The 26,335-nt window shown below is 42.6% G+C and overlaps 1 protein-coding gene across 1 annotated transcript in view; it reads left to right on the plus strand.

The window, feature by feature from the left end:
* TDRD12 (tudor domain containing 12) overlaps positions 1 to 26,335 on the plus strand; it is a 309,334-nt gene that overhangs the window by 254,982 nt on the left and 28,017 nt on the right. The window contains exons 21-24 of the mRNA XM_030204408.1: positions 3,322 to 3,421; positions 4,029 to 4,213; positions 13,900 to 14,107; positions 24,237 to 24,329. Of these exons, the coding sequence (XP_030060268.1) occupies positions 3,322 to 3,421; positions 4,029 to 4,213; positions 13,900 to 14,107; positions 24,237 to 24,329 (586 nt within the window). The remainder of the gene's footprint in view (positions 1 to 3,321; positions 3,422 to 4,028; positions 4,214 to 13,899; positions 14,108 to 24,236; positions 24,330 to 26,335) is intronic.

Raw genomic sequence — 26,335 nt, forward strand, 5'->3', positions numbered from 1 at the left:
GACCTAGCGGTGCGCAAGGCGCTGAGCTGGTGGCTGAGGACAGACAAGTTGTCCGCAGGGATGCCGCTTTTGACCCCGGAGTGGATTGTCGTCACGACGGATGCCTCTTTGACGGTCTGGGGAGCCCATTGCTTGGGAAGGACAGCGCAGGGGCTCTGGTCTCCTGCAGAGGCAAAGTGGTCTATCAACCTCCTGGAACTCAAAGCCATTCGGTTGGCGCTTTTGGAGTTTCTCCCGGTACTGGCGTTGAAGCCAGTACGGGTCCTGTCGGACAATGCCACGGCTGTGGCCTATGTCAATCGTCAGGGAGGTACCAAGAGCGCCCCTCTAGCCAAGGAGGCCATGAATCTATGCCAGTGGGCGGAAGCGAACCTGGAACAGCTGTCGGCGGCCCACATTGCTGGAGTCATGAATGTCAAGGCGGACTTTCTCAGTCGCCATACCTTGGATCCCGGAGAGTGGCAGCTATCGGCTCAGGTGTTCTTGGACATCATGAAGCGCTGGGGCCAGCCGAGCCTAGACCTGATGGCGTCATCGGCCAATTGCCAAGTGCCGTGCTTTTTCAGCAGAGGACGGGACCCTCGATCTCTGGGAGTAGATGTTCTTCTCCAACAGTGGCTGACACAGGAGTTTCTCTATGTGTTCCCGCCCTGGCCCATGTTGGGCAGGGTACTAGACCGGGTGGCAAAGCATCCGGGCCGGGTAATACTGGTGGGTCTGGACTGGCCCAGACGTCCCTGGTATGCGGACTTGATCAGGCTGTCAGTGGACGGACCTCTGCGACTGCCAGCGGAGCAGGGCCTGTTGCATCAGGGTCCCGTTATGATGGAGGATCCCTCCCCCTTTGGTCTTACGGCCTGGCTATTGAGCGGCAGCGTCTGAGGAAGAAATGCTTCTCAGACAAGGTCATCGCCACTATACTGAGAGTGAGGAAGCGCTCTACTTCTACTGCTTACGCCAGGGTTTGGCGTACCTTTGCATCGTGGTGTGAGGCAGGCTCCCTTTCTCCCTTCACTACTCCAATTTCTTCAGTGTTGGCGTTCCTGCAAGAAGGTCTGGAGAAAGGCCTGTCGCTCAGTTCCCTTAAAGTCCAGGTAGCGGCTCTGGCTTGCTTCAGGGGCCGCCTGAAGGGTGCTTCCCTGGCTTCGCAGCCAGATGTGGTGCGCTTTCTCAAGGGAGTTAATCACCTGCGCCCTCCTCTGCACTCAGTGGTACCTGCGTGGAATCTCAATCTAGTGCTAAGAGCCTTGCAGAAGCCGCCTTTTGAACCCTTGTTGAGGGCATCTCTGAAAGACCTGACGTTGAAAGCAGTCTTTTTGGTGGCTATCACTTCAGCCAGAAGAATTTCCGAGCTCCAGGCGCTATCATGTCGAGAGCCCTTTCTGCAGTTCACTGAGGCAGGAGTGTCTATTCGCACAGTGCCTTCCTTCCTGCCCAAGATTGTTTCTCACTTCCATGTGAATCAGCAGCTCTGTCTCCCATCCTTTTGTAGGGAGGACTACCCAGAGGAGTACTCTGCTCTCAAATATCTAGATGTGAGACGAGTCATCATCAGATACTTGGAAGTGACCAATGATTTCCGGAAGTCGGATCATCTGTTTGTCCTGTTTGCAGGTCCTCGTAAGGGTCTGCAGGCTGCTAAGCCTACAGTGGCAAGATGGGTCAAGGAAGCCATTGCAGCGGCTTATGTGGCCGCGGGGAAGGTGCCGCCTATCTGGCTGAAGGCTCACTCCACTAGAGCTAAGGTGGCCTCGATGGCGGAGGCCGGGTCCGTCTCCTTGGAAGAGATTTGCAAGGCAGCAACTTGGGCATCGGCTCATACCTTCTCCAGGCATTACCGCTTGACTGTGGCTGCTCGGGCGGAGGCCCGGTTTGGAGCTTCAGTGTTGCGGTCAGGGATTTCTATGTCCCGCCCTGGGTGAGTACTGCTTCGGTACATCCCACCAGTCTATGGATTGATCAGCATGATGATATGGAAGGTAAAATTATGTATCATACCTGATAATTTTCTTTCCATTAATCATAGCTGATCAATCCATAGCCCCTCCCAGATATCTGTACTGTTTTTATTCTGGTTGCATTTCAGGTTCAAGTTTAGTCTTCAGTTCCTGTTCAGGAGGACTTCGTGTTCAAGTTTTTTCAATTGGATTCTTCAGGAGTTGAGACGATTTCGTGTTACAGTGAGCTGCTGCATTCCTCTCCCCTCCGTTTTACGGGGCTGGATTGAGACCTAAATTCTGCCGGCGCTCCCTCCCGCTTCGTGCGGCTGTAGGGCAGCTTTGTACCCCTCCCACTTCGGCGGTGTTAGGGTCAGTCAGCTCCTCCCGCGGTTGCAGGATAAGCCAGATCCCCCCGCATCGGCGGGGTGGTGTCCCTCCCCCGCTCCGCGGGGATGAGCTGGACGGATTCCCCTCCCCCACTTGTGTGGGGAGAGTTGGGTTAATTCCCCTCCCCCGTTTCGGCGGTGGTGAGCTGGGCAGAGTGTCCCTTTGTGGGTGTAATTCTCTAAGTGCTGAGTCCTGCAGATGGAGCTTTGATATCGACATACTGAGGAGTTTCCGGCAGCACATGACCACATATAGGGAGGCAAAAGGATTGCTCTCTATCTCCACCTGCTGGTAGATGGACACAACCCACCAGTCTATGGATTGATCAGCTATGATTAATGGAAAGAAAATTTTACCTTACTCTGTAGCCAAAAGGCCATCACGTCTTTCACCATGTTAATAATTTGTAGGTCTTCCCTTCACTGATCACTTAACTGGTACTGCAATCTAGATGTCTGCAAACAAGTGATATTTAAAACCTAATCTAACTCTCTACAAAGCGAAGCTAAAACAGATTTTAAAAGCACAGGGGGGAGCACAGATCCCTAAGCTTACCCTACACTGCATGACCCATTCGTCAGAAAAATCCTCACTAGTTGTTGCATCCTCCCATTCAAAAAGGGTCAAACCCACTGAAGCACTAAACTTCCTAGTCCTTTGTCACACTGTTATTCATTGCTACCCTTTTAGCAGTTTATAAACAAAATACTTGGTAGTTTCTTCTATAATTCTCTCTTCTCTGTATTTCCTTATCTTGCTTCTATTTTCTCTTTTTAAAAGAAACAGAAGGTTGTTTGAGGTGGAAGGATGTTTCAAGGTATTGATATGTGGAAATTTTCCCAGACAAGCCCTTTTTAAACTATATTTTTACTTTGCAACTATCCAGTTATTTTGTTTTGAACTGCCTCCATTTCCATGGTAGTAAATTGTGAATGAGAGTGCCATTATTTTAACTTTATATGTTCTTTTTTTCCCTTTAATGTTGGTAATACAGAGACATCAGGACATGTCCAGAGCGCCACCAGATAAACAGAAAAATTGACATGCCCGAAAAAGTGTCTGGTAAAATTATTCCTACAAATGGATATATTTCTGTAAGTTATTTCAGTGCAATAAACTCTCATGAGCCTGTTTTATTCTGTAGTGGATTCATTGTATTAGCCAGTATTGCTTCTCTGTTTCCTATCACTTTTTATCGATTTTCTGCCCATATTCTTTTCCTTTTCTTCATCTGATCGTTGTTGCCAATAGTGCATTCTCTTAAGAAGAGGGTTTCTAATTTGTGTGTATCATCTGCATTAATTGCAAAGGTTTAATACAGATAAGACACTGTAGAGTTGTGTTCTTTGGGAAGGCTTTCCCAAAATGTATATAGAGTGATCTCTGAATTTGCCCTTTGTGAATAATACTGTTGTTAGACTACTCTGTTTATTGGAGCTTCTGTCCCTCACCATTTTTAGAATGTATATCTCGATTTCATAACAGCTGTCATCTTCAATGCAACCAATTGATGGGTTTTAGTGTAATTTTGTCCAAGATTTCAGTCCAGTTTTTTTTTTCAAGTTGTGTTCACCCCTTGCCAGGAACTGTATGGAGAGGGGGTGTCCTAGATAGGCCCATTCTAAAAAAGTTTCTTCTAATTGCATAGTTTTGATTTACAATTTAAATATGTGCTCTACTATGCATTTTTTATATTTTCAGATTATTCCTCTACACATTGTGAATGCAACAAATTATTATGGTCGTGTAATTACTAAAGATGATCTGTATGCTAGTCTTGCTGCAGAAATGGGTGATTATTATCAAAATGTTAGCAACAGAATCTGTGTTGAAAAGATGGAAAAACTTGCTTTATATGGATTACTAGAAGGAGCCCTTTATTACAGGTAAAAACAAAACAGAATAAAAAACTAATTTGGTTTGGAAAATCACTGTTTAACCTGAAAAGTTTGTTTTTCTTCATTTAGCTACAACTTGAAATACAAAGTAAATCTCATAACTAGCTTTGAGTGAAGGTGATGGCATATGCATTTTTAGGCATACTCTCCACATTTTTCATGTGCTCTTTGAGGAAAAAGCAGGAGAGTAATATAAATGTCAGTGCCTTCACGTTTCATCGAATGAAGTCTTGGGCTTGGAGTTAAGATTAGAGTTTTTGAGAATGCTCTGTGAAGTATATATGAGTTCTGTGTCGGGGTCATTGCACGAGGCCACCTCAGCCCTAGTTTTTCCACAAAGCCCAACTTACATGTTTATTCCATGGGCTGTATGCATCTTTCCTATTTATATTAAATTGATCTTTGTCACACTGAGAATGCATCTGTTATGCTGTTATGCCTTTTTAGAATATCTTTTGGTTGTCTGCATTAGAAGTTCACTTTTTTTTTTTTTTTTTTTTTGTAATCATGGCCTGCACTGCATTCAGTGGCATTGGTTGCTATTTCTATCATCAAACCATTTGGGAGAAAAACAGCCAAGACAAAAATCAGTGCTCCCAAATCAGAAGAAACCCAGTGACTTGAGATTATTATTATGGTTTATTACATTTGTATCCTGTGCTTTCCCACTCAAAGCAGGCTCAATGCGGCTTACATAGTAATGGGAACAATATAATATAACAAATATAACAGAGTAATAAAAGAGATAAGTCGGTAAAGATAGGTAAGGTGGGAGATTTAGTCTGGAGCAATGTCGTTGTCTTCTGGATATGTGTTGGGTAGATGGGTTCATAAGATTAGTCTGGGTCATTTGGATAGATGGGTCTTTAGTGCTTTCTGGAAGGGTAGATAGTCACAGATTGAGCAGATAGGTCTGGGGAGGGTATTCCAGAGTTGGCTGTCCAGGGAGAAGTTGGATCCAAAATTAGTTTTGTACTTGAGTCCTTTGCAATTGGGGTAATGCAGGTTGAGGTAATTTTGCGAGGATTCAGACATGTTTCTGGTTGGAAGGTCAATCAGGTTAAATATATAGCCTGGAGATTCACCATGGATAATCTTATGGATGAATGTATGGACCTTGAAGTTGTTTCGCTCTTTGATGGGGAGCCAGTGAAGTTTTACACGAAGAGGTGTTGCATATTCAAAACGTGATTTGCCAAAAATAAGTCTTGCTGCTGTATTTTGGGCAGTCTGAAGCTTTTTCAGGATACGGGTCTTGCAGCCTAAGAAAATGCTGTTACAGTAATCGACATGGGTAAGTACCGTGGACTGCACCAAGTTCTGGAATGTTTTCAGGGGGAGATAAGGTTTTACACGTTTCAATTTCCACATCATATTGAACATTTTCTTTGTAATGGATTTAGCGTGATTTTCGAGTGAAAGGTGGCTGTCTAGGATCACTCCAAGGATTTTCAGGTTGTCTGAAATGGGGATTGTAATGTCAGAGGTGATAAGATTGGTTGGAAGGAACGTGGAGTGTTGGGATGAGAGGATTAGGCATTGTGTTTTCTTTTTGTTCAATTTCATCATAAAGGCGTTGGCCCAAGAGGTTAAGATGTCCACGCCTATGGATATTTTGTCGGAAATTTCTGTTAGGTTAGATTTGAAGGGAATGAATACGGTTGAATATGATGCACCAAGGCAGCAGTCTTTGTGCCTGAGACCTAACCATGAATATCCTTAACCGTGCAGCTTGTTGGAAGATGATGGTCAACCATCAAGAGCTCTTTTCAAAGGCTCTTAAACTTCCCTTTGGCCAGTGCTTGCTAGGTCCAATCCAGATTTACTGGTATCAGTGGCATCACCTTTACAAGGCTCTGAGGATGTGCCAGACATCATCCCAGAAACAATTCATTATCTAGGCTGAATATTGGTGGAAGCCATCAAGATAAACCATCATATAAGTCTCACCTATTGCATGCTATTGGTTCAGCTACATTGATACTGGCATTAAAGTATGCCGATGCAGAACAAAGGCAAACAGCATTAATATCGATTCCCATCAGTTCATGATGCAGGGAAAAGGGAACTATGGCAGCTGTAATATCTCATCCCAAGCATCCCTGCAGAGAGGACTGATCATCCTTGTGGAGATGTGGAGGATTGAGAGCTCAGATTGCAACTATCAGTATACTTGAGGTGATCCAGGAGGATGTCTCCCCTCCTGCACCCCAGGTATTCAGCACTGGTAGTGATAGAGGCAGAGCTAAATAGGAAGATCCATGAGTGTCAAACAGCAATCTGGCAAAGATTGTTGATGTAGCCTGTATTAATGGGGCACCAGTGCAAAGGGTGTTTACATCCAGGAAATCAGGTTGATTGCTTTGAAGAGCATTGATATTGGTAGCAGTTACATATTGGTGATATCCAGTGAAATGAAGGGGGACATTTCACCAAGGCATCAGTCTACAGCAGCTTAGGCCTCAGCAGTCAAAGGAAACGCTCACTGAAATCTTGACTCACTGTTAGACATCTCCATAAAAACACTTTTTTTTTAGAATCTGAGCAATCCTGAGAATATGATTATGTATTTGAGGACTGTTCTGTTCAGGTGGTGTCGACATTCTATCCTTGGAACCAGTTTACCCACTGGAAAAAGCATCACCAATTTTGTCAGGGAATGATGGGAACATTTTCCTTTCTGTTGCAGTGGAAGGTGAACCAAGAGCGGCCATAATCATCCCCATTCACAATATTCTTAAAAGAGCACAGATAAGAATAAAGGAGAGCCCTCACCTCCCCTGTACCTCCTGTGAATTAGAAGACTGAATCCATGTGTAGAGTCCTGAAGGCTCTCACAAGTTTGAGAAGCAGCAACTGCCACATTACTCAGTAGTTATTACTCCCAAGGAGGTGAGAACAGACCAGACCAGAACCTAATCTTCGGTGTTTCCTGAGAAGGATGATTGCACTCTTGACCTCCCTGGGAAGAGGTTTATGAATCACTTCTCACATAGTTTCATACTATCTCTTCATGTTTTAGTACACGTGAAACTTACTAGATAAGGTAGAAGATCATCAGTTTCTAAAAGAAAAACATGCCAATCTTAGGCCATTAATGGAGAAGGGTAAGAAGTGTGAGAAGAACAATGGTCAGTAAACCTATGATGATATTGCCTCAGGTATTGGTGGCTTATATCCTCTTGGTTGCAGGGGACAAACCTGAGAGATGATATACAGGACAAACTCACTGATATGCCTTTTCAAGGAGACTCTGGGTCAGATCAGAGACCATTGTTTGAGCTTCAGATCTGCTTTGTAGACCTTTTCGGTATTTTATCTTCATCTGGTTTGAGTGAGATGCCATAGAAACACATCTGCTTCAGAAGAAATGTTATCCCCTGCACTGTCACCTATCAACAGGGTCCTTCCTCATCCTAGATTTGTGTAAACTTTAACACTTGGGTTCTCTGCATAGTTTGGAATGAATATAGACTTTGTCTATTGAAAACACTACCAGATTACCCCTCCCCCCCCCCCCCCCCAAAAAAAAAATGTGTTTATAGCCCAGCTCTCTCTGTTAGGATGTATATTACTAAAGCTACCTCTTCTCATGATCCCAAAGAAGATGTGAGGCTAGATCTAATCCTACAATACTCAATTGGACTCAACCCACTACATTCGATATAAATGTTATTTTCAATTCTCGAGAGTGGCTGTAAATAGCGTGGCTACTACTCTCTTGTCTTTATGGAGGAAAAAGCCTCTGTATTCCCGATACAGAAAACGTTACATTCTGATTTTAACGGGATGGAATCTTTATCGGCTAAAAAAAACCCTCCTTTTGTACAAACTATAATACAAGTTTGTCTACTGTGTGTTTGTACAAGCACTTATCTTAGTCTGGCAGTGTTGCAGTATGGCTCCCGACAGGGTCCCGTTTCGCAGTCTTCGGCTTTTTCAAGGAACAGTGACCTCGTACTGCATGTGCTGATATCTGTAATTCAAAATGTTAATCAGCCACTACAAAATTGTATATCCCATCCTCCCATGTTAGTTTGTAAAAACATTATGATACTATTGACTGCTGCTCGTTAAAACCCTAGTGTTGTAACATCCACCTTGCTAACTTCTTACACTTTAAGTTCATGCTGACCTCCTTCCAATCTGCTCTTTTACGCGCCAAACAGGATTATTATATCCAACTGACCAACTCTCTTGGCTCTAATCCTCGACTTCTCTTCACCACATTGAACTCTCTCCTCAAGGTGCCCCCTCCCCCAACTCCCCCTTCATTATCTCCTCAGACCCTTGCTGAATTCTTTCACAACAAGGTTCAAAAGATAAACCTTGCTTTCTCTACCTCACCAGCTCTCCCTCCACTAGTCCGTTCCCCTCTCTCTCCTTCCCCTCATTCCCTTTCCTCCTTTCCTGAAGTTACTATTGAGGAAACTACACTTCTCCTTTCTTCCTCAAAATGTACCACCTGTTCCTCTGATCCCATTCCCACCCACCTTCTTAATGCCATCTCTCCTACTCTTATTCCTTTTATCTGTCACATTCTCAACCTCTCACTTTCCACTGCGACTGTCCCTGCTGCCTTTAAACATGCTGTGGTCACACCTCTCCTTAAGAAGCCTTCACTTGACCCTACTTGTCCCTCTAATTACCGACCCATCTCCCTCCTTCCTTTTCTCTCCAAATTACTTGAGCGTGCTGTTCACCGCCGCTGCCTTGATTTTCTCTCCTCACATGCTATTCTTGACCCATTACAATCTGGTTTTCGCCCTCTCCACTCAACCGAAACTGCGCTTACTAAAGTCTCCAATGACCTATTACTGGCTAAATCCAGAGGTCAATATTCCATCCTCATTCTTCTTGATCTTTCCGCTGCTTTTGACACTGTCGATCACAACATACTTCTCGATACCCTGTCCTCACTTGGATTCCAGGGCTCTGTCCTTTCCTGGTTCTCTTCCTACCTCTCCCTCCGCACCTTTAGTGTTCACTCTGGTGGATCCTCTTCTACTTCTATCCCTCTGCCTGTCGGCGTACCTCAGGGTTCTGTTCTTGGTCCCCTCCTCTTTTCTATCTACACTTCTTCCCTTGGTTCATTAATCGCATCCCATGGCTTTTCCTACCATCTCTATGCTGATGACTCCCAAATCTACCTTTCTACCCCTGATATCTCACCTTGCATCCAAACCAAAGTTTCAGCGTGCTTGTCTGACATTGCTGCCTGGATGTCTCAACGCCACCTGAAATTAAATATGACCAAAACCGAGCTTCTCATTTTCCCCCCCAAACCCACCTCCCCGCTCCCCCCGTTTTCTATTTCTGTTGATGGCTCTCTCATTCTCCCTGTCTCCTCAGCTCGAAACCTTGGGGTCATCTTTGACTCTTCTCTCTCCTTCTCTGCTCATATCCAGCAGACCGCCAAGACCTGTCGTTTCTTTCTTTACAACATCCGTAAAATCCGCCCCTTTCTTTCCGAGCACTCTACCAAAACCCTCATCCACACCCTTGTCACCTCTCGTTTAGACTACTGCAATCTGCTTCTTGCTGGCCTCCCACTTAGTCACCTCTCCCCTCTCCAGTCGGTTCAAAACTCTGCTGCCCGTCTCATCTTCCACCAGGGTCGCTTTACTCATACTACCCCTCTCCTCAAGACCCTTCACTGGCTCCCTATCCGTTTTCGCATCCTGTTCAAACTTCTTCTACTAACCTATAAATGTATTCACTCTGCTGCTCCCCAGTATCTCTCCACACTCGTCCTTCCCTACACCCCTTCCCGTGCACTCCGCTCCATGGATAAATCCTTCTTATCTGTTCCCTTCTCCACTACTGCCAACTCCAGACTTCGCGCCTTCTGTCTCGCTGCACCCTACGCCTGGAATAAACTTCCTGAGCCTCTACGTCTTGCCCCATCCTTGGCCACCTTTAAATCTAGACTGAAAACCCACTTCTTTAACATTGCTTTTGACTCGTAACCACTTGTAACCACTCGCCTCCACCTACCCTCCTCTCTTCCTTCCCGTTCACATTAATTGATTTGATTTGCTTACTTTATTTATTTTTTGTCTATTAGATTGTAAGCTCTTTGAGCAGGGACTGTCTTTCTTCTATGTTTGTACAGCGCTGCGTATGCCTTGTAGCGCTATAGAAATGCTAAATAGTAGTAGTAGTAGTAGTAACTTACTTTTATCTCAGCATGGTTTCTCCTTGTTTCGCAGGTTGTTTCAAAATGGCGCCCGCCTTTTAAAGACACTCATTCCCCTGCCTTGCTATTGGTTAAAGAATTTAAAGGGCTCTTGGCTAAAAGAACCGGTATTACAAGAATACTTGCATTACAAAAATTTGGCCCATTGGATTGTGGTATTCAAACCATTAGGTTCTAATGATTTATGCTAAAGATCCATCGCTGTTCTGCTTGAATGAGGAGCCTTGCTCTATTGCCTCCTCTTTTGTTCTCTTTTATCTGATCTATTGCAAAACAGCGAAATTGTGCAAAATCATGTTTTGTGATGTTACAGTGTGCTACTAGGGGGGAACCAAGTTGTTTCCTTTTTAAGTAAGATTTATGTTCTAATAATCGAGTATGTAATTGTGTTGTGGTTTTTCCTATATATATCTTGCAACAGGGTCATTGCAGTGCATAATGGATACAGTGCAGTGTGGATACTGAAATGCGTAAAACCTTATCTCCCCCTGAAAACTTTACGGAACTTGGTACAATCCACAATACTTACCCATGCTGACTACTGTAATAGTATTTTTTTAGGCTACAAGACCCATATCCCGAAAAAACTTCCAACTGCCCAAAATACAGCAGCAAGATTTATTTTTGGCAAATCTCGATTTGAATGCGCAACACCTCTTCGTGAAAAGCTTCATTGGCTCCCTATCAGAGAAAAAATCAACTTCAAGATCTACACATTAATCCATAAGATTATCAATGGTGAATCTCTGAGCTGTATGCTTAATCTGATTGACCTTCCCTCCAGAAACATGTCTGAATTTCATCAACTTACCTCAACCTACATTACCCCAATTGCAAAGGACTCAGATATAAAACCTATTATGGATCCAATTTCTCCTTCTTAGGCAGCCAACTCTGGAATGCCCTCCCCAGACCTATCCGATCAATCAGTGACTATCTACCCTTCCGGAAATCACTAAAAGCCTATCCTAATGACCCAAACTAATTCCTGTGAACCCTACTACCCAACACATATTCAGGAGACAATGATAATGACCTAGACTACTTCTCCCACCAAAATTCCCTATGCTTATCCTGTATCCTATCACCCTTCCGCCTCCTCTACCCGTCTTCCAATGCTCACCTACCCTTACTTATACCTCTCCTACTCCCTTCACCCTTGTCTTTCGCTACCTACCTATCTCTTTTTTGTTGTTCTGCTATACTTAACTTTTATTTTCTCTATCAATACTCTGTAATCCCTATTACTATGTAAGCCACATTGAACCTGCTTTGAGTGGGAAAGCGCGGGGTACAAATGTAATAATAAATAAATCACATGATCTGAATAACAATTCGTGTGTGAGTTAATGTGGTATTTTTTTGAGTCAGTCGGATTAATAAATTCACTGCACTCAATAGTGATGCTGCAAGTACTACAGCCACCACACTTAAAGTGGCCCCTTGGTCCTTCCATCGACAGTGCTGCAGAATCTGTTTGGGGTTTAGAATCCAACTCCACCCCCCTAGACCCATTTTTGTTCTGTTCCAGGCTGCACTCTCAGTTAGTTGTTTATGGTTTCAGGTCAATCTATATTACGTCCTTGCCGTTGCGAGGCCCAGTTGACCAATGTTCATTGTTTTGAGTGAGCCTGGTTGCTAGGGATACCCCACGTGTGAGAACAAGCAGCCTGCTTGTCCTCGGAGAAAGCGAAGATACTTACCTGTAGCAGGTATTCTCCGAGGACAGCAGGCTGATTGTTCTCACAAACCCGCCCACCTCCCCTTTGGAGTTGTTACTAGTTTGTTGTATGCTTTTTGATTTAACTAAGGGGCACGCTCGCGTGACGGGCGGGAAGTTGTCTGCGCATGTGCGGTGTGCATGATTCACGCGCCAGAAGACTCTGTGCAAAACTTTTTATTTTTGATAGAAAAATTTGCCATTTCGGCCCACATGTGAGAACAATCAGCCTGCTGTCCTCGGAGAATACCTGCTACAGGTAAGTATCTTCGCTTTGCTGCATGATTATTTAGGAGACAAATGATTTAGTATATTCTACTGTCTGAAGTGATATTGGCTACCTGAGGGCTTAAGGGGGTTTAAACTTATTCCCAATCACTTCTGTTACATCAGTTCACTACAATAGTCTGGTTAATCCCTTTCTGTTCAGGTTAACTTAGTTTTGTTTTCTTTATTTTTGGAAGGGGGGTTGTTTTGTTTTTTGTTTGCAGGATTGTATAATTACTTGGTTTGCTTTCTTCTAGATTGCTTTTCAGCTTTGGAAATTGCTCATCTGAGGAAAGTGGGTCTTAAAGTTTCATGAGGTCAAAGGGCAGTGCCAGATCTCAAGATATCTGATAGGGACATTGATCACCTCCTAAAAAAAGGGGAAGCTAAACTTTGCAATTAAGTACGATGACAGGATTTATCTCATATAAGCCAAAATTCTCGTGTTTTTGAGTCAATATATGTACTTTATAGAGACAAGTTTGTTAGCATTGATACAAAGTTAGCAAAGATATGTAACTTTAAACCAAAAAGAGTGTTGAGAATGTGCATTTTGCTGTTCTCCCCAGAAAATTTTGCCAGCCGAAGGCATGAGAGTATAGTTGGATGGGGGTAGGAGACAGGGCCAGGGGAATATCTAGTATCCCATGTAACTGCCCTTGAGCTGCAACTGGAAAAGGTGTGCGCCAAATCCAGAGAGAAGAGAGAAAAAGAGTACTGATCAGTATTATAAAACTAGTAAAAAAGCCCCGTTTCTGATGCAAATGAAACGGGGGCTAGCAATGTTTTCTTCTGTGTGCATGTGGGAGTGTGTGTGTCCCTGCCCTCTGGCCTCTCTCCCCTCCCCCCTCTGAGTCCTTCACTGTTACAGAGCCAGCGATTTGATTTCGTGCTCTGCTGTTTTCCTTCACTGACTGTGTTACAGAGAGGGCGGGGCAGACACTCATAGGGAAACCGGATATCTCGCCCCCTTCACACTTCCGGCTGGAGGCTTCATAGAACGTTGGTGTTGCTTTTTATATAGAGAGATTTTCTGTTAAGTCATCTGTGTGGTGAGTAAAATCAAGTAGGTGGTGTGCAGCCATTATACTCTGTAATCCCTATTACTATGTAAGCCGCATTGAACCTGCTTTGAGTGGGAAAGCACGGGGTACAAATGTAATAATAAATTAATTAAAAAGGTCTGGGGAGAACGCTGCATTTATTAGCATGCATTTGGTTCATTTGGTCACCTTAAAAATTTTTAGTGCACATATCAATTGTTCAAATATCAACCTACCAGTTAACACATGCATAGTTGATTTGTGTGTGTTTAAAAGTTCTAATGCGCATGCCAAAGAAGTTAATGAATTGTGTAAAATGAACCTAAAAAACACTAGAAAATCAGGAAAAAAGGCACTAATGAACTTAAGTATTACTTATGCACATTTCTAACAGTCTGTAAAATATCCTACATTAGCTAATACAGAACTTTTCACTTTTTCTTAGGGTTAAAGTATTAAATATTTTCCAAAAAGAAGATGGTCTGTTCTTCACTGTTATTGTTAGCTATATAGATGAAGGCAGAACTGGTGAAATTCGAGGTCACCAGCTGCTTCAATTACCTGCAAGGTTTCAGCATTTGCCTGCTCAAGCTATAGAATTCATTGTTGCTAGGGTGAAACCAATAGATAATGAAACTTCATGGCATCCAAAGGTAAATTAAATTTCATTGTCTTGCTTATTTTGCTTGTAGCCCAATGATTTGTTTTTAAAGATAGCATTGTCAACGTGTTAATATCAGGACTCTGTGGAGTCAGTCAATAAAAACATACTAACTCCAGCTTTTTTCGTTCGTTTGTTCAAACTTCAAACTAGCTCTTAATAATATTACTATTATTAATAATAATATTACCTATCCACACACCTCCATTATTCTGCATCGCCATTACTCTGCTAAGATTTACCTGTTTTTCTCTACTCTTTGCTTTGTAATCCTTTTATTATGTAAGCTGCATTGAACTGCTATGAGTGGAAAAGTGCGGGGTACAAATGTAACAAATAAATATATTTTGTAGTCTGTTATTCCTAATTTGGTATAAGAAACATCCTTTGTTTAGGGTAATTAAATTTCTCTCAGATTTACTATACGTAGTAAGAGTCTGAGTCGCACAGTAGGAAAAATCAAAGGTTTGGTTACTGTCTCTACAACCCTGGTTAATACATCATGTAGCATGGTAGAAAGAGGCTCTTGAATAAACTAGACAGGCTAAAGATAGGACCCAAAGTGGTGAACTGGATTAGGAACTGGTTAACGGGCAGACGCCAGAGGGTGGTGGTAAATGGAGTTCACTCGGAGGAGGGAAAGGTGAGTAGTGGAGTGCCTCAGGGATCGGTGCTGGTGCCGATTCTATTCAATATATTTGTGAGTGACATTGCCGAAGGGTTACAAGGTAAAGTTCGCCTTTTTGCGGATGACACCAAGATTTGCAACAGAGTGGACACCCCGGAGGGTGTGGAAAACATGAAAAAAGATCTGCGGATGCTAGAAGAATGGTCTAACGTTTGGCAATTAAAATTCAATGCGAAGAAATGCAAAGTGATGCATTTAGGGAGTAGAAATCCAAGGGAGACGTATGTGTTAGGCGGGGAGAGTCTGATAGGTACGGACGGGGAGAAGGATCTTGGGGTGATAGTAATTGAGGACCTGAAGGCGACGAAACAGTGTGACAAGGCGGTGGCCGTAGCTAGAAGATTGCTAGGCTGTATAGAGAGAGGTGTGACCAGCAGAAGAAAAGAGGTTTTAATACCCCTGTATAAGACGTTGGTGAGGCCCCACCTGGAGTATTGTGTTCAGTTTTAGAGGCCGTATCTTGCGAAGGATGTTTTAAAAAAATGGAAGCGGTGCAAAGAAAAGCTACGAGAATGGTATGGGATTTGCGTTACAAGACGTATGAGGAGAGACTTGTTGACCTGAACATGTATACCGTGGAGGAAAGGAGAAACAGGGGTGATATGATACAGACGTTCAGATATTTGAAAGGTATTAATCGGCAAACGAACCTTTTCCGGAGAGGGGAAGGCGGTAGAACGAGAGGACATGAAATGAGATTGAAGGGGGGCAGACTCAAGAAAAGTGTCAGGAAGTATTTCTTCACGGAGAGAGTGGTGGATGCTTGGAATGCCCTCCCGCAGGAGGTGGTGGAAATGAAAACGGTAATGGAATTCAAACATGCGTGGGATAAACATAAAGGAATCCTGTTCAGAAGGAATGGATCCTCAGGAGCTTAGCCGAGATTGGGTGGCAGAGCCAGTGCTGGGAGGCGGGGATAGTGCTGGGCAGACTTATATGGTCTGTGCCGGGGCTGGTGGTTGGGAGTCGGGGAAAATGCTGGGCAGACTTATACGGTCTGTGCCAGAGCTGGTGGTTGGGAGGCGGGGATAGTGCTGGGCAGATTTGTACAGTCTGTGCCCTGAAGAGGACAGGTACAAACCAAGGTACAGTATACTCAAAAAGTAGCACATATGAGTTTATCTTGTTGGGCAGACTGGATGGACCATGCAGGTCTTTTTCTGCCGTCATCTACTATGAAAGCATTTAGCTGAACTGACTGCAATCCTTGTTTTTTATTTTGAATTTCACTGGTTACCTTATTGAGGATAAAATTGTTTGTAGAATGTTGGTTTAAAAAAATATTTGTAAATGATGGCAGGTAAGCAAGTTGTGCAGGGATCTCTGAACTAAACATGAAGAGACTCGCCTTTCCTGTCACATCGAGCACAACTTGCTTTGAATCTATACGGATTGTTATCAAACTTGATAGGAAAGAAGTTTCGGTCTTGAAAAACACCAGACCCCTGATGCAGGCGCTAGGCGACGAAACACGGCCCATGTTGGGTCTATCTTGGAATATTTAGTTGCTAATAAAGAATCGTGTCCCATTTTCCTAAGGCTCTTGGTGCTTCTGTGGTTTTCTGTACTTGTTTGTACTTTGGACCCTCTCTGTACTGTTTTCTTTACATCTTTCTCTATGCAGCCTAGCATCCTTATTTCTATGGCCACCACCTTGTCACACTGTTACGTCGCCTTCAGATCCTCAGATACTGTCACCCTAAGATCCCTCTCTCTGTCTGTGTATATCAGCTTCTCACCACCTAGCACATATGTCTCCCTTGGATTTCTGCTCCCTAAGTGCACCCTGTTACAAATCTTGGTGGTATCTGCAAAAAAGGCAGCCCTTACCTTCTAACCCATTGCTCACAAATATATTAAACAGAATCAGCCCCAGCACCCATCCTTGAGGCACCTTTCCTTTCGTGAGTGAATTCCATTAACCATTCTGGGAAAAGAGCAAGGGTCCATCAAGCCCAGCATCCTGTCTCCGACAGCGGCCAATCCAGGCTTCAAGAACCCGGCAACCCCCCCCCCCCCCCCCAAAAAAAAAAAAAAAAAAAATTTAATAATGTTCAATGGACTTTTCCTTCAGGAATCTGTCCAAACCCCCCTTAAACTCCGTAAGGCCAGCTGCTGTCACTACATTCTCTGGTAATGAGTTCCAGAGTCCAACTACATGCTGAGTAAAGAAAAACTTTCTCCTATTTCTTTTAAATCTACCATATTCTAGCTTCATCTTGTGTCCCCTGGTTCTATTATTGTTTGAAAGTGTAAACAAACGCTTCACATCTGTCCGCTGTACTCCACTCATTATCTTGTAGACTGCTATCATATCACCCCTCAGCTGCCTTTTCTCCAAGCTGAAGAGCCCTAACCGTCCTAGCCTTTCCTCATAGGGAAGTTGTTCCATCCCTTTTTATCATTTTCGTCACCCTTCTTTGCACCTTCTCCAATTCCTTTATATCTTTTTTGAGATGCGGTGACCAGAATTGGACACAATATTCGAGGTGCGGTCGCACAATGGAGCGATACAATGGCATTATAACATCTTCGTGTTTGTTTTTCATCCCTTTCCTGATAATACTCAACATTCTGTGCGCTTTCTTAGCCGCAGCAGCACACTGAGCAGAAGTTTTCAACGTCTTATCAACGATGACTCCCAGATCCCTTTCTAGGTCTGTGACTCCTAACGCGGAACCTTGCATGACATAGCTGTAATTCGGGTTCTGCCCAATCCCCCAGTCTCGCGAAGTCCTCCTGTAATCTTTCACACTCCTCCTGCGACTTGACAACCCTGAATAGCTTTGTGTCATCTGTGAATTTAATTACCTCACTAGTTACTCCCATCTCTAGGTCATTAATAAATAGCCTCTACCATTTTGCCTGGTACCGACGTCAGACTCACCGGTCTATAATTTCCCAGATCTCCTCTGGAACCTTTTTTAAAAATCGGCGTAACATTGGCTACCCTCCAGTCTTCCAGTACTACACCTGATTTTAGGGATAGATTGCATATTACTAACAGTAGCTCTACAAGTTCATTTTTCAGTTCTGTTAATGCTCTGGGGTGAATACCATCTGGTCCTGGTGATTTACTACTCTTCAGTTTGCAGAACTGACTCATTACATCTTCCAAGTTTACAGAGAATTTGTTTAGTTTCTCTGACTCGCCTGCTTCAAATACGCTTTCCTGCACCGGTGTCCCTCCCAAATCCTCCTCGGCGAAGACCGAAGCAAAGAATTAATTTAATTTCTCCGCTTTGGCTTTGTCTTCCCTGATCGCCCCTTTAACACCACTTTCGTCCAGTGGCCCAACTGATTCTTTAGCTGGCTTCCTGCTTTTAATGTATCTAAAAAAAAATTTTTACCATGTATTTTCGCTTCTAATGCTAACTTTTTTTCAAAGTCCTTTTTTGCCTTCCTTATCTCCACTTTGCATTTAGCTTGGCATTCCTTATGGTTTACCTTATTTTCAGTTGGATCTCTTCTCCATTTTCTGAAGGATTGTTTTTTGGCTCTAATGGCTTCCTTTACCTTACTTTTTAGCCATGCCGGCTGACGTTTGTCCTTTTTCCTCTTTTTCTAATACGCGGAATATATTTGTCCTGTACCTCTAGGATGGTGTTTTTGAACAGCATCCATGCCTGATGCAAGATTTTAACCCTGTGAGCTGCTCCTTTTAGTCTTTTTTTTTTTTTTTCACCGATTTTCTCATTTTATCGTAATCTCCTTTTCTAAAGTTAAACGCTAGTGTATTTGATTTCCTATGTTCACTTACTTCAATGCCAATATCAAAACTGATCATATTATGATCGCTGTTATCAAGTGGCCCTCGCACTGTTACCCCCCCCCCCCCCCCCCCGGCACCAGATCATGAGCTCCACTAAGGACTAAGTCTAGTATTTTTCCTTCTCTTGTCGGTTCCTGAACCAGCTGTTTCATGAAGCTGTTCTTGATTTCATCAAGAAATTTTATCTCCCTAGCGTGTACCAATGTTACATTAACCCAGTCTATATCTGGATAATTGAAATCACCCATTATTATTACATTGCCCATTTTATTTGCTTCCCTAATTTCCTTTGACATTGCTGCGTCCGTGTGCTCGTCCTGACCAGGCGGACGATAGTACACTCCTATCACCATTTTTTCCCCTTTTCACATGGAATTTCAATCCACAAAGACTCCATTAGGGGTTTTGTATCCTGCAATATTTGCAGCCCATACAGTGCTACTCCTCCTCCAATCCTATCTACCCTATCACTACGATATAAATTGTAGCCTGGTATGACTGTGTCCCACTGGTTATCTTCATTCCACCAGGTCTCAGAGATGCCTATAATATCCAATTTTTCATTCTGTGCAATGTATTCCAGCTCTCCCATCTTATATCTCAGGCTCCTTGCATTTGCGTATAGACATTTCAATGCATGCTTGTTGCTCAGTTTTATATCACGTTTAATATGTGGCATTATTAATATATTATCTTCTGTCTGGTTATTTTTAATTTTACTTAAGGCCATCTGATCCACTACGGTCTCTTTGACATCCTTACTTACATGGAACCTTTTCTTCCCTGTTTGGGTGATATCCTCAAAAGATACGTTATCCTGAACCATGCGCTTTTGAGCGACTGTCGGCCTTCCCCCCGTTTCTAGTTTAAAAGCTCTAGTTTCTTTTTAAATGTTGACGCCAGCAGCCTGGTCCTATACTGGTTAAGGTGAAGCCCATCAGATCGGAATAGGCTCTCCCTTCCCCAGAATGCAGCCCAGTTCCTGACAAATCCAAAATCCTCATCCATGCATTGAGACTCCGGATCTCTGCCTGTTGCTTGGGCCCTGCGCGTGGATACAGGTAGTATTTCAGAAAATGCTGCCCTCTGGTGTCTGTCTGTCAACCAGTTTCTAATCCAGTTCACCACTTTGGGTCCTAACTTCAGCCTGTCAAGTTTTTCAAGAGCCTCCTATGAAGAACCGTGTCAAAGGCTTTGCTGAAATCTAAGAAGATTACATCTAACGCATGTCCTCGATCCAGTTCTCTGGTTACCCAGTCAAAGAATTCAATCTTGTCTCAAATCTTGTAACATTGGATTCCAGAAAATTCACTGTCATTTCCTTCAGCATTGCTTCCATTGCTTTTCCATTAACTGAAGTGAGGCTCACCGGCCTGTAGTTTCCAGCTTCTTCTCTGTCATCACTTTTGTGAAGAGGGACCACATCCGCTCTTATCCAATCCCAAGGAACTTCCCCCATCTCCAAGGATTATTAAACTAAGAGGACCTGCCAGAACATCTGAGCTCCCTCAATATCCTGGGATGGATCCCATCTGGTCCCATGGCTTTGTCCGCCTTCAAAATTTCAAGTTGTTTATAATTACTTTCTTCCGTGAATGGTGCTATATTTGCTCCATTCTCATATGTATCTTTGCCAGTCAATCATGGTCCTCCTCCAGAATTTTCTTCCGTGAACTCCGAAGTATTTGTTTAGCATGTTTGCTTTTACCTCATCATGCTCCATATAGCGTTTCACAGCATATTTCAGTCTTACAATTCCATTTTTAGTCTTCCTCCTTTCACTAATATAACTGAAAAAATTCTTGTTGCCCCTCCTTATTTGTCTAGCCATTTGTTCTTCTGCTTGCGCTTTTGCCACACATCTCTCTCTTGGCTTCTTTCAGTTTCATCCGGTATTCCTCTGTGTTCCTCTTCTTGAGTTTTTTTTATGCACAGGTCCCACCTGCTGAACAACAGGGTATGGTCCAATAAACCTGGGAACAAACTTGGTGGATGGAGTTTTAAGGCATAGATTCTGGGTAGAGAGCCAGACCAAGTCTCCTGGGTGAAATTGAGGAGCAGGGCACTTCTTTTTATCTTCTTGTTTCTTATATCTCAGGGCAGCCTGAACCAGGAACTCTCATGTGGTTTTCTAGAGATGGAGTGATGCCATGGTTGTCTCGATTGCTGGTACAGAAAGGGATAGAGGCACAGGCAGTGATATCTTTGGAAGCTGTCCAAATACTATCTTGAAAGTTGTGACTAGGTGTCGTCATCGATGATACGTTGAAACCTTCTGCTCAGTGTTCTGCTGTGGCTAAGAAACCAAATAGAATAATAGGTATTATTAGGAATGGAATAGAAAACAAAAACGAGGATATTATAATGCCTTTGTATCGCTCCATGGTGCGACCACACCTCGAATATTGTGTTCAATTCTGGTTACCGTATCTTTAAAAAGATATAGTGGAATTAGAAAAGATGCAGAGAAGGGTGTCAAAAATGATAAAGGGGATGGGACGTCTTCCTTATGAGGAAAGGCTAAAGCAGCTAGGACTGTTCAGCTTGGAGAAAAGACGGCTGAGGGGAGATATGATAGAGGTCTATAAAATAATGAGTGGAGTGAAATGGGTAGAGGTGAAGTGTCTGTTTACGCTTTCCAAAAATACTAGGACTAGAGGGCATGCAATGAAGCTACAAAGTAGTAAATTTAAAACAAATTGGAGAAACATTTTCTTCACTCAACGTGTAATTAAACTCTGGAATTCATTGCCAGCGAATGTGGTAAAGGCGGTTAGCTTAGAGTTTAAAGAAGGTTTGGACGGCTTCCTAAAGGAAAAGTCCATATACCATTATTATTTTGGACTTGGGGAAAAGCCACTATTTCTGGGATAAGCAGCATAAAATGTTTTGTACTTTTTAGGGATCTTGCCAGGTATTTGTAACTTGGATTGGCCATTGTTGGAAACAGGATGCTGGGCTTGATGGACCTTTGGTCTTTCCCAGTATGGCAATACTTATGTACTTATGAGACCCCCTCGGTCTGGCCATTAGTCTGGGGATGGTATCTTAATGAGGATTTTAACTTGATCTGTAATGACCCACAGAGAGGCCACCAAAACTTTGAAGTGAATTGAACTCCTCAGTCATAGATTATAGATTCTGGTAGACCATTTAGGTGAAAGATTTCCTTGAAGAAATGCTGGGCAAAAGTAAAAGCAAGCCCAGTCAAGGGAATAAAATGAGCCATTTTAGAGAATTGCTCCACCACCACCCGTATGGCAGAGAAGCTGACTGAAGCTATGGAGCAGATCACTGGAGCTGGAACTGTTGAGCAGAGGACTGGGTCACTGGAGCTGGAACTGTTGAGCAGAGGACTGGATCACTGGAGCTGGAACTGCGGAGCAGAGGACTGGAGCACTGGAGCTGGAACTGTGGAGCAGAGGATTGGAGGGCAAGACAGGGAGAAGGAATGATAGTCTTGGCAGGACCTGGTAGCCACAGCAGGAACAAGGCAAGGCAGTCTTGGCAGGAAAAGGAGGCAGGCAAGGCTATGCAGGAGGTGAGACAAGGCATGGTGCTGGTGACTTGTTGCAAAGGCAAGCTGGAAGAGAGGTCTGAGGGCTGAAATAACCCTCTCTGCAGAATGTTAGAGAAGGGTGCTGCCCTCTGCTTCATCTGCCTGCCCCTTTAAAACCAGAGCTTCAGCGTATGCGCGCCTAGGGGCATGTGCATTGGAGCCACCAGGGAGTTCAGTCCTGAATGATTCAGTGAGATAAGGCAGAAGCAGGAGCCCTAACCACACCTGAGGTGAGTTAGGGGCCTGAGGCATTGCCATGGCCATGACAAAGAGAGGGTCCGATGGACTGAGGACAGGTGGGTGATGAGAGAAAGAGGTAGATTGACTGCAATTCTTTATGGAGGCATAGTGGCTTTATGGAGGCTTAGTGGTCATCTGTGGGCACTCTTTTTTTTTCCAATCCATTTTAATTCAATTGCTTAAGAGAATTATATATATCTACTGAAGTTTGCACAGTTTAATTTTTTTGCTACTTTATTCTTTAATATTTTAATACATATTTAATATCGAAATTTTCAGTTAGGAACATATTTCCTTTCACATTTAAAGATAACCATATAAACATAAGCATAAATACAGGATATTAGAAGAAATATGTTCTAGGATGAGTGAGAATAGAGAGTACCTGAAAATGGGAAAGTATCTGTATGATACAGGGGACAGTATGGAATGTTATTGCAAAGAACAAAATTTGTGGGAAGGAGAGCAGCAAAAAATAGTGTCAGACAGGGGATGGTGCCACAAATGCATTCAAAATCAAATGCAAGAACCTTGAAAAGATATTGGTGCTTGACTGAAAGCCAGTGTAAAACTGCAAGAAGAGAGGACCCATGTTAGAAGTAAGTTGGTTGATAGAGAGAATTTTCAGTTGATGAAAGGCAGAATCTGAAAGACTGGTTAACTAGGTTGTTAGATTAAGCAAAAATAGAAAACAGGAAGAGAGGGCTGGCCCCCTGATTGGGCAAAATTGGGCGCACAAAATTGGGCACACAGTTTATAAAATTGTGTTTAGCTTAGTTGTTTAAATGAGCGCTAATTGGCTTTTAACTGCCAGTGACGACCCTTAAGTGTCATTAGTTGGCTCCAACACTAATTTGTGGTTACACGCCTAACATCACAGATGCTGTTCTATAAACTTAACTCATAAGTTGTATAGTGCGTAACTACAAAGGAGATGTTGATATGGAAGGGGCATGGGCGGGTCTAGGTTGTGTCAGGCACTTACATTCTCTTATAGAATACTGTTAGCTAGTATTTAAGCATGAGCATTTACACCAGCCTTTGACATGGGTTAAATGCTGGCGCCTAAATATTTGCTTCTTGCTCAGTTTTTTTTTTTAGTGTCTACTTTTGGTACCCTTTCTCGAATCTACCTCTAGATGTACTAAACTCTTTTCTCATAAGATATAAAATGGGAAAATCATTTAAAATATCTTATTCTTAGATTTAGTTGTAATGAATATTTGATCACTAATTCATTTATTTCCATTATGTACCTACATGTATGTTGAAACCACCTAAACTCATGTGTTTTCTACCAGGGCGTAGCTAGCACTCCAATTTTATGGGTGCCAGGGATGGATTGGGGAGAGGGGTACTGCAACACATTCTTATGCAGTGCCCAAGCCACGCCCCTCCTCGCGTTGCTTCCTTCAGGCAGAGGTTGGCGGCACAAGAAGTCCTGGTGGCAGCGGCTGAGGGTGCGGTGGCACTGTAATTATTTGACAGGTGGGACCTTGGCATTCCCACCAACAAAAGTGAAGAGATGCTGGAGTTCTGGAGGGGCCTGAGGCGAGGCTAAAATGTTCTTTGGCTGTACCACTGCTTTCTACTGAACTAAGTTTGATGCTAGGATCTGATTTTATAAAGATTTGTCCAATCCTGTATCTATATGAAGATCCTGTTGTTGGCCATAAGTGCCTATGCTTATAGAAAGTACTACCTAGCCTCTTTAAGGGTGCATAGTGTATTGATGAGCAGTTAAACAAAATCATATGTTACCAAAATGTGACAAAACAGAATTTGTCAAGTATTTACCTACTGTTAATGTTAATTTTGATCGTGCATTATATTTTTAATACCCATATTTTTATGTCCTTAAGGTTACGAGGCACATTTGTCAGAAGATCAGAGGAAAACAACATAATGCAAAAGTAACCCTTTCCCTGGGAAATACAGTTTGGGTTGACCCAGTGGTATGCAAATAGGTTTTCTTGTGTTACAGTTTGGCTTTTAACACTCTACCTCTGAACTAAACTTTAATAGTGACCAGAATAATGTATGATGATATTACTGCCTTAAAATGGTGCATTTATTGTGGCTGAGCATATTGTCTTAAGTACAGTCGGTGTCAAAAAATAGCTAGTTTGGGAAAGTAGCATACAGCACTGTAAAGCAGAGAAGTGCTGAGATTGCTGAAATGTTTGTTAGTGGCAGTATTTATTATTTATAACCATTTACATTTTTACAAGCGATAAAACAACTTGCCGAAAATACAGAGAAAGTAATATATAGGAATTATTTCAATCAGGTAATTTTCTTCCTTAGACCACTAAATAGGGAGAGTGAAACAAGACAAGGGGATCAATTAAACAGTAAACAGAAAAAAAAAGTAGTATTAACCTGATTATCCCCAGATATTACTTGTCTAATTCATTATTCCACATTGATCATCTGGTTGGCTTCTTCAAGGTCATTACGGTGTATAGTCAAATCATTTCATTGAAAACATACTTATTGTCCAATATTAGTTAGAAATAATACATCTGATTACATTCTTCCTCTTTTAAAAACCAGAAGTTATTTAACAATACATATACTTAAATCTCTAATTTTCAGATCCCACTGATTAAAGTAATCCCAGTTTTCACAGGCTTCACTCCTTTTAAAGTGATAATTGAGGAAATATTTCTGAGGAAAACTTTAGGAGTCATACCTGGAACTCTGGGAAAAACAATAATCTCGATATTAATCATCTGTAATAATATTCATTTTATTATTCAAAGTTTCTGGTCTATTATCATTTTCAAAATCATAACCACTTTTTGATCGTGTAGAATCATTAGTGGCAGTATTTTTATGGGCAGAAGAAATGGAAGAAACATATCTTGTAGTCATAGAACGATGTGACCTTTCATGTCCTACCTGAAAGCCTCATTTGCTTAGAAATGGAAAAGAAAATATGATCCCTTTTTTATTGGACATAGCTTAATACATTTCTTGAGTAGCTTTTGAAGGTTGCCCTTCGTCAGATTGGAAATAGCATAGCAAAAAGTGCCTCACAGAATTGCATCCCCTATAAAAAAGAATCTCAACCAGCAATGAATAAGTCATGTTAGAGGTCTCGCATTTCTATCCACTTGGATGTGATGCAAACGCTTGATCCTAAGCTCTCACTGCTACTAAGAAGAGGGCGGAGAGATGTCTGAAGATCTGCCCACAGCCCAAGCCTCCTATGTGAGATTCTTAGCTTTCATAATAATCAGTGAAGCCCATGCTTTAGCTAGGGCCTGAGCATTTCTCGTGGACCCGTCTACAGTAAATGTTGAACCAAAGGGATGCAGCTGTTTATAAGGGTAATTCTCTGTACGGAGATACCAAGTGACTCCTTTGTAGCTCCCTTTTCCACTTCAACATGACTGCAGATAAATCCTGTTACAGCTCCTTTCCAATTTTTTTTATTCTAATCGAAATTGAAGCACAAACGAGACTTAAAACTTTCAGAATGTTTGTGTTCCAAAGGGTAGAGAAATTAAAGCTGTCTTTTATTAAAGTGCTTTAGTTTTTGCAACTAACACACAATTGCAAAAACTGCACGTCTTTTTATGTTGATTACGGGGGGTGGGGGGGTCTTCTCAGCATTATTCTTAGAGTTAGTGATAGGTAATGTGGAGGCCCTTAATGCTATCTATTGAGGTGACAGTAACTGCTCTGTATTATCTGCAGTGCTGACAGTTAACATGTGGTACCATAAATGTAAGTCGCAGTCCTCAAACATTTCCCACTGTATTCCACATTTGTCAGTTAATGTGGGAATTAACGTTTGCTGGGGGTTCAGTCACTTAATTTGATTGAGGACACTGAGTAAGGGGGAGAGGAGAGAAGAGGATTCTATATACAAAATGGGAATGGAGCATATATGTTGTTACTACCATTCCTATGGTTGATGGTTTGTATTTCTTGGTATCTTGCTTGGTTGAAT

This window comes from Microcaecilia unicolor, chromosome 5 (assembly GCF_901765095.1).
Source record: "Microcaecilia unicolor chromosome 5, aMicUni1.1, whole genome shotgun sequence".
NCBI lineage: Eukaryota > Metazoa > Chordata > Amphibia > Gymnophiona > Siphonopidae > Microcaecilia > Microcaecilia unicolor.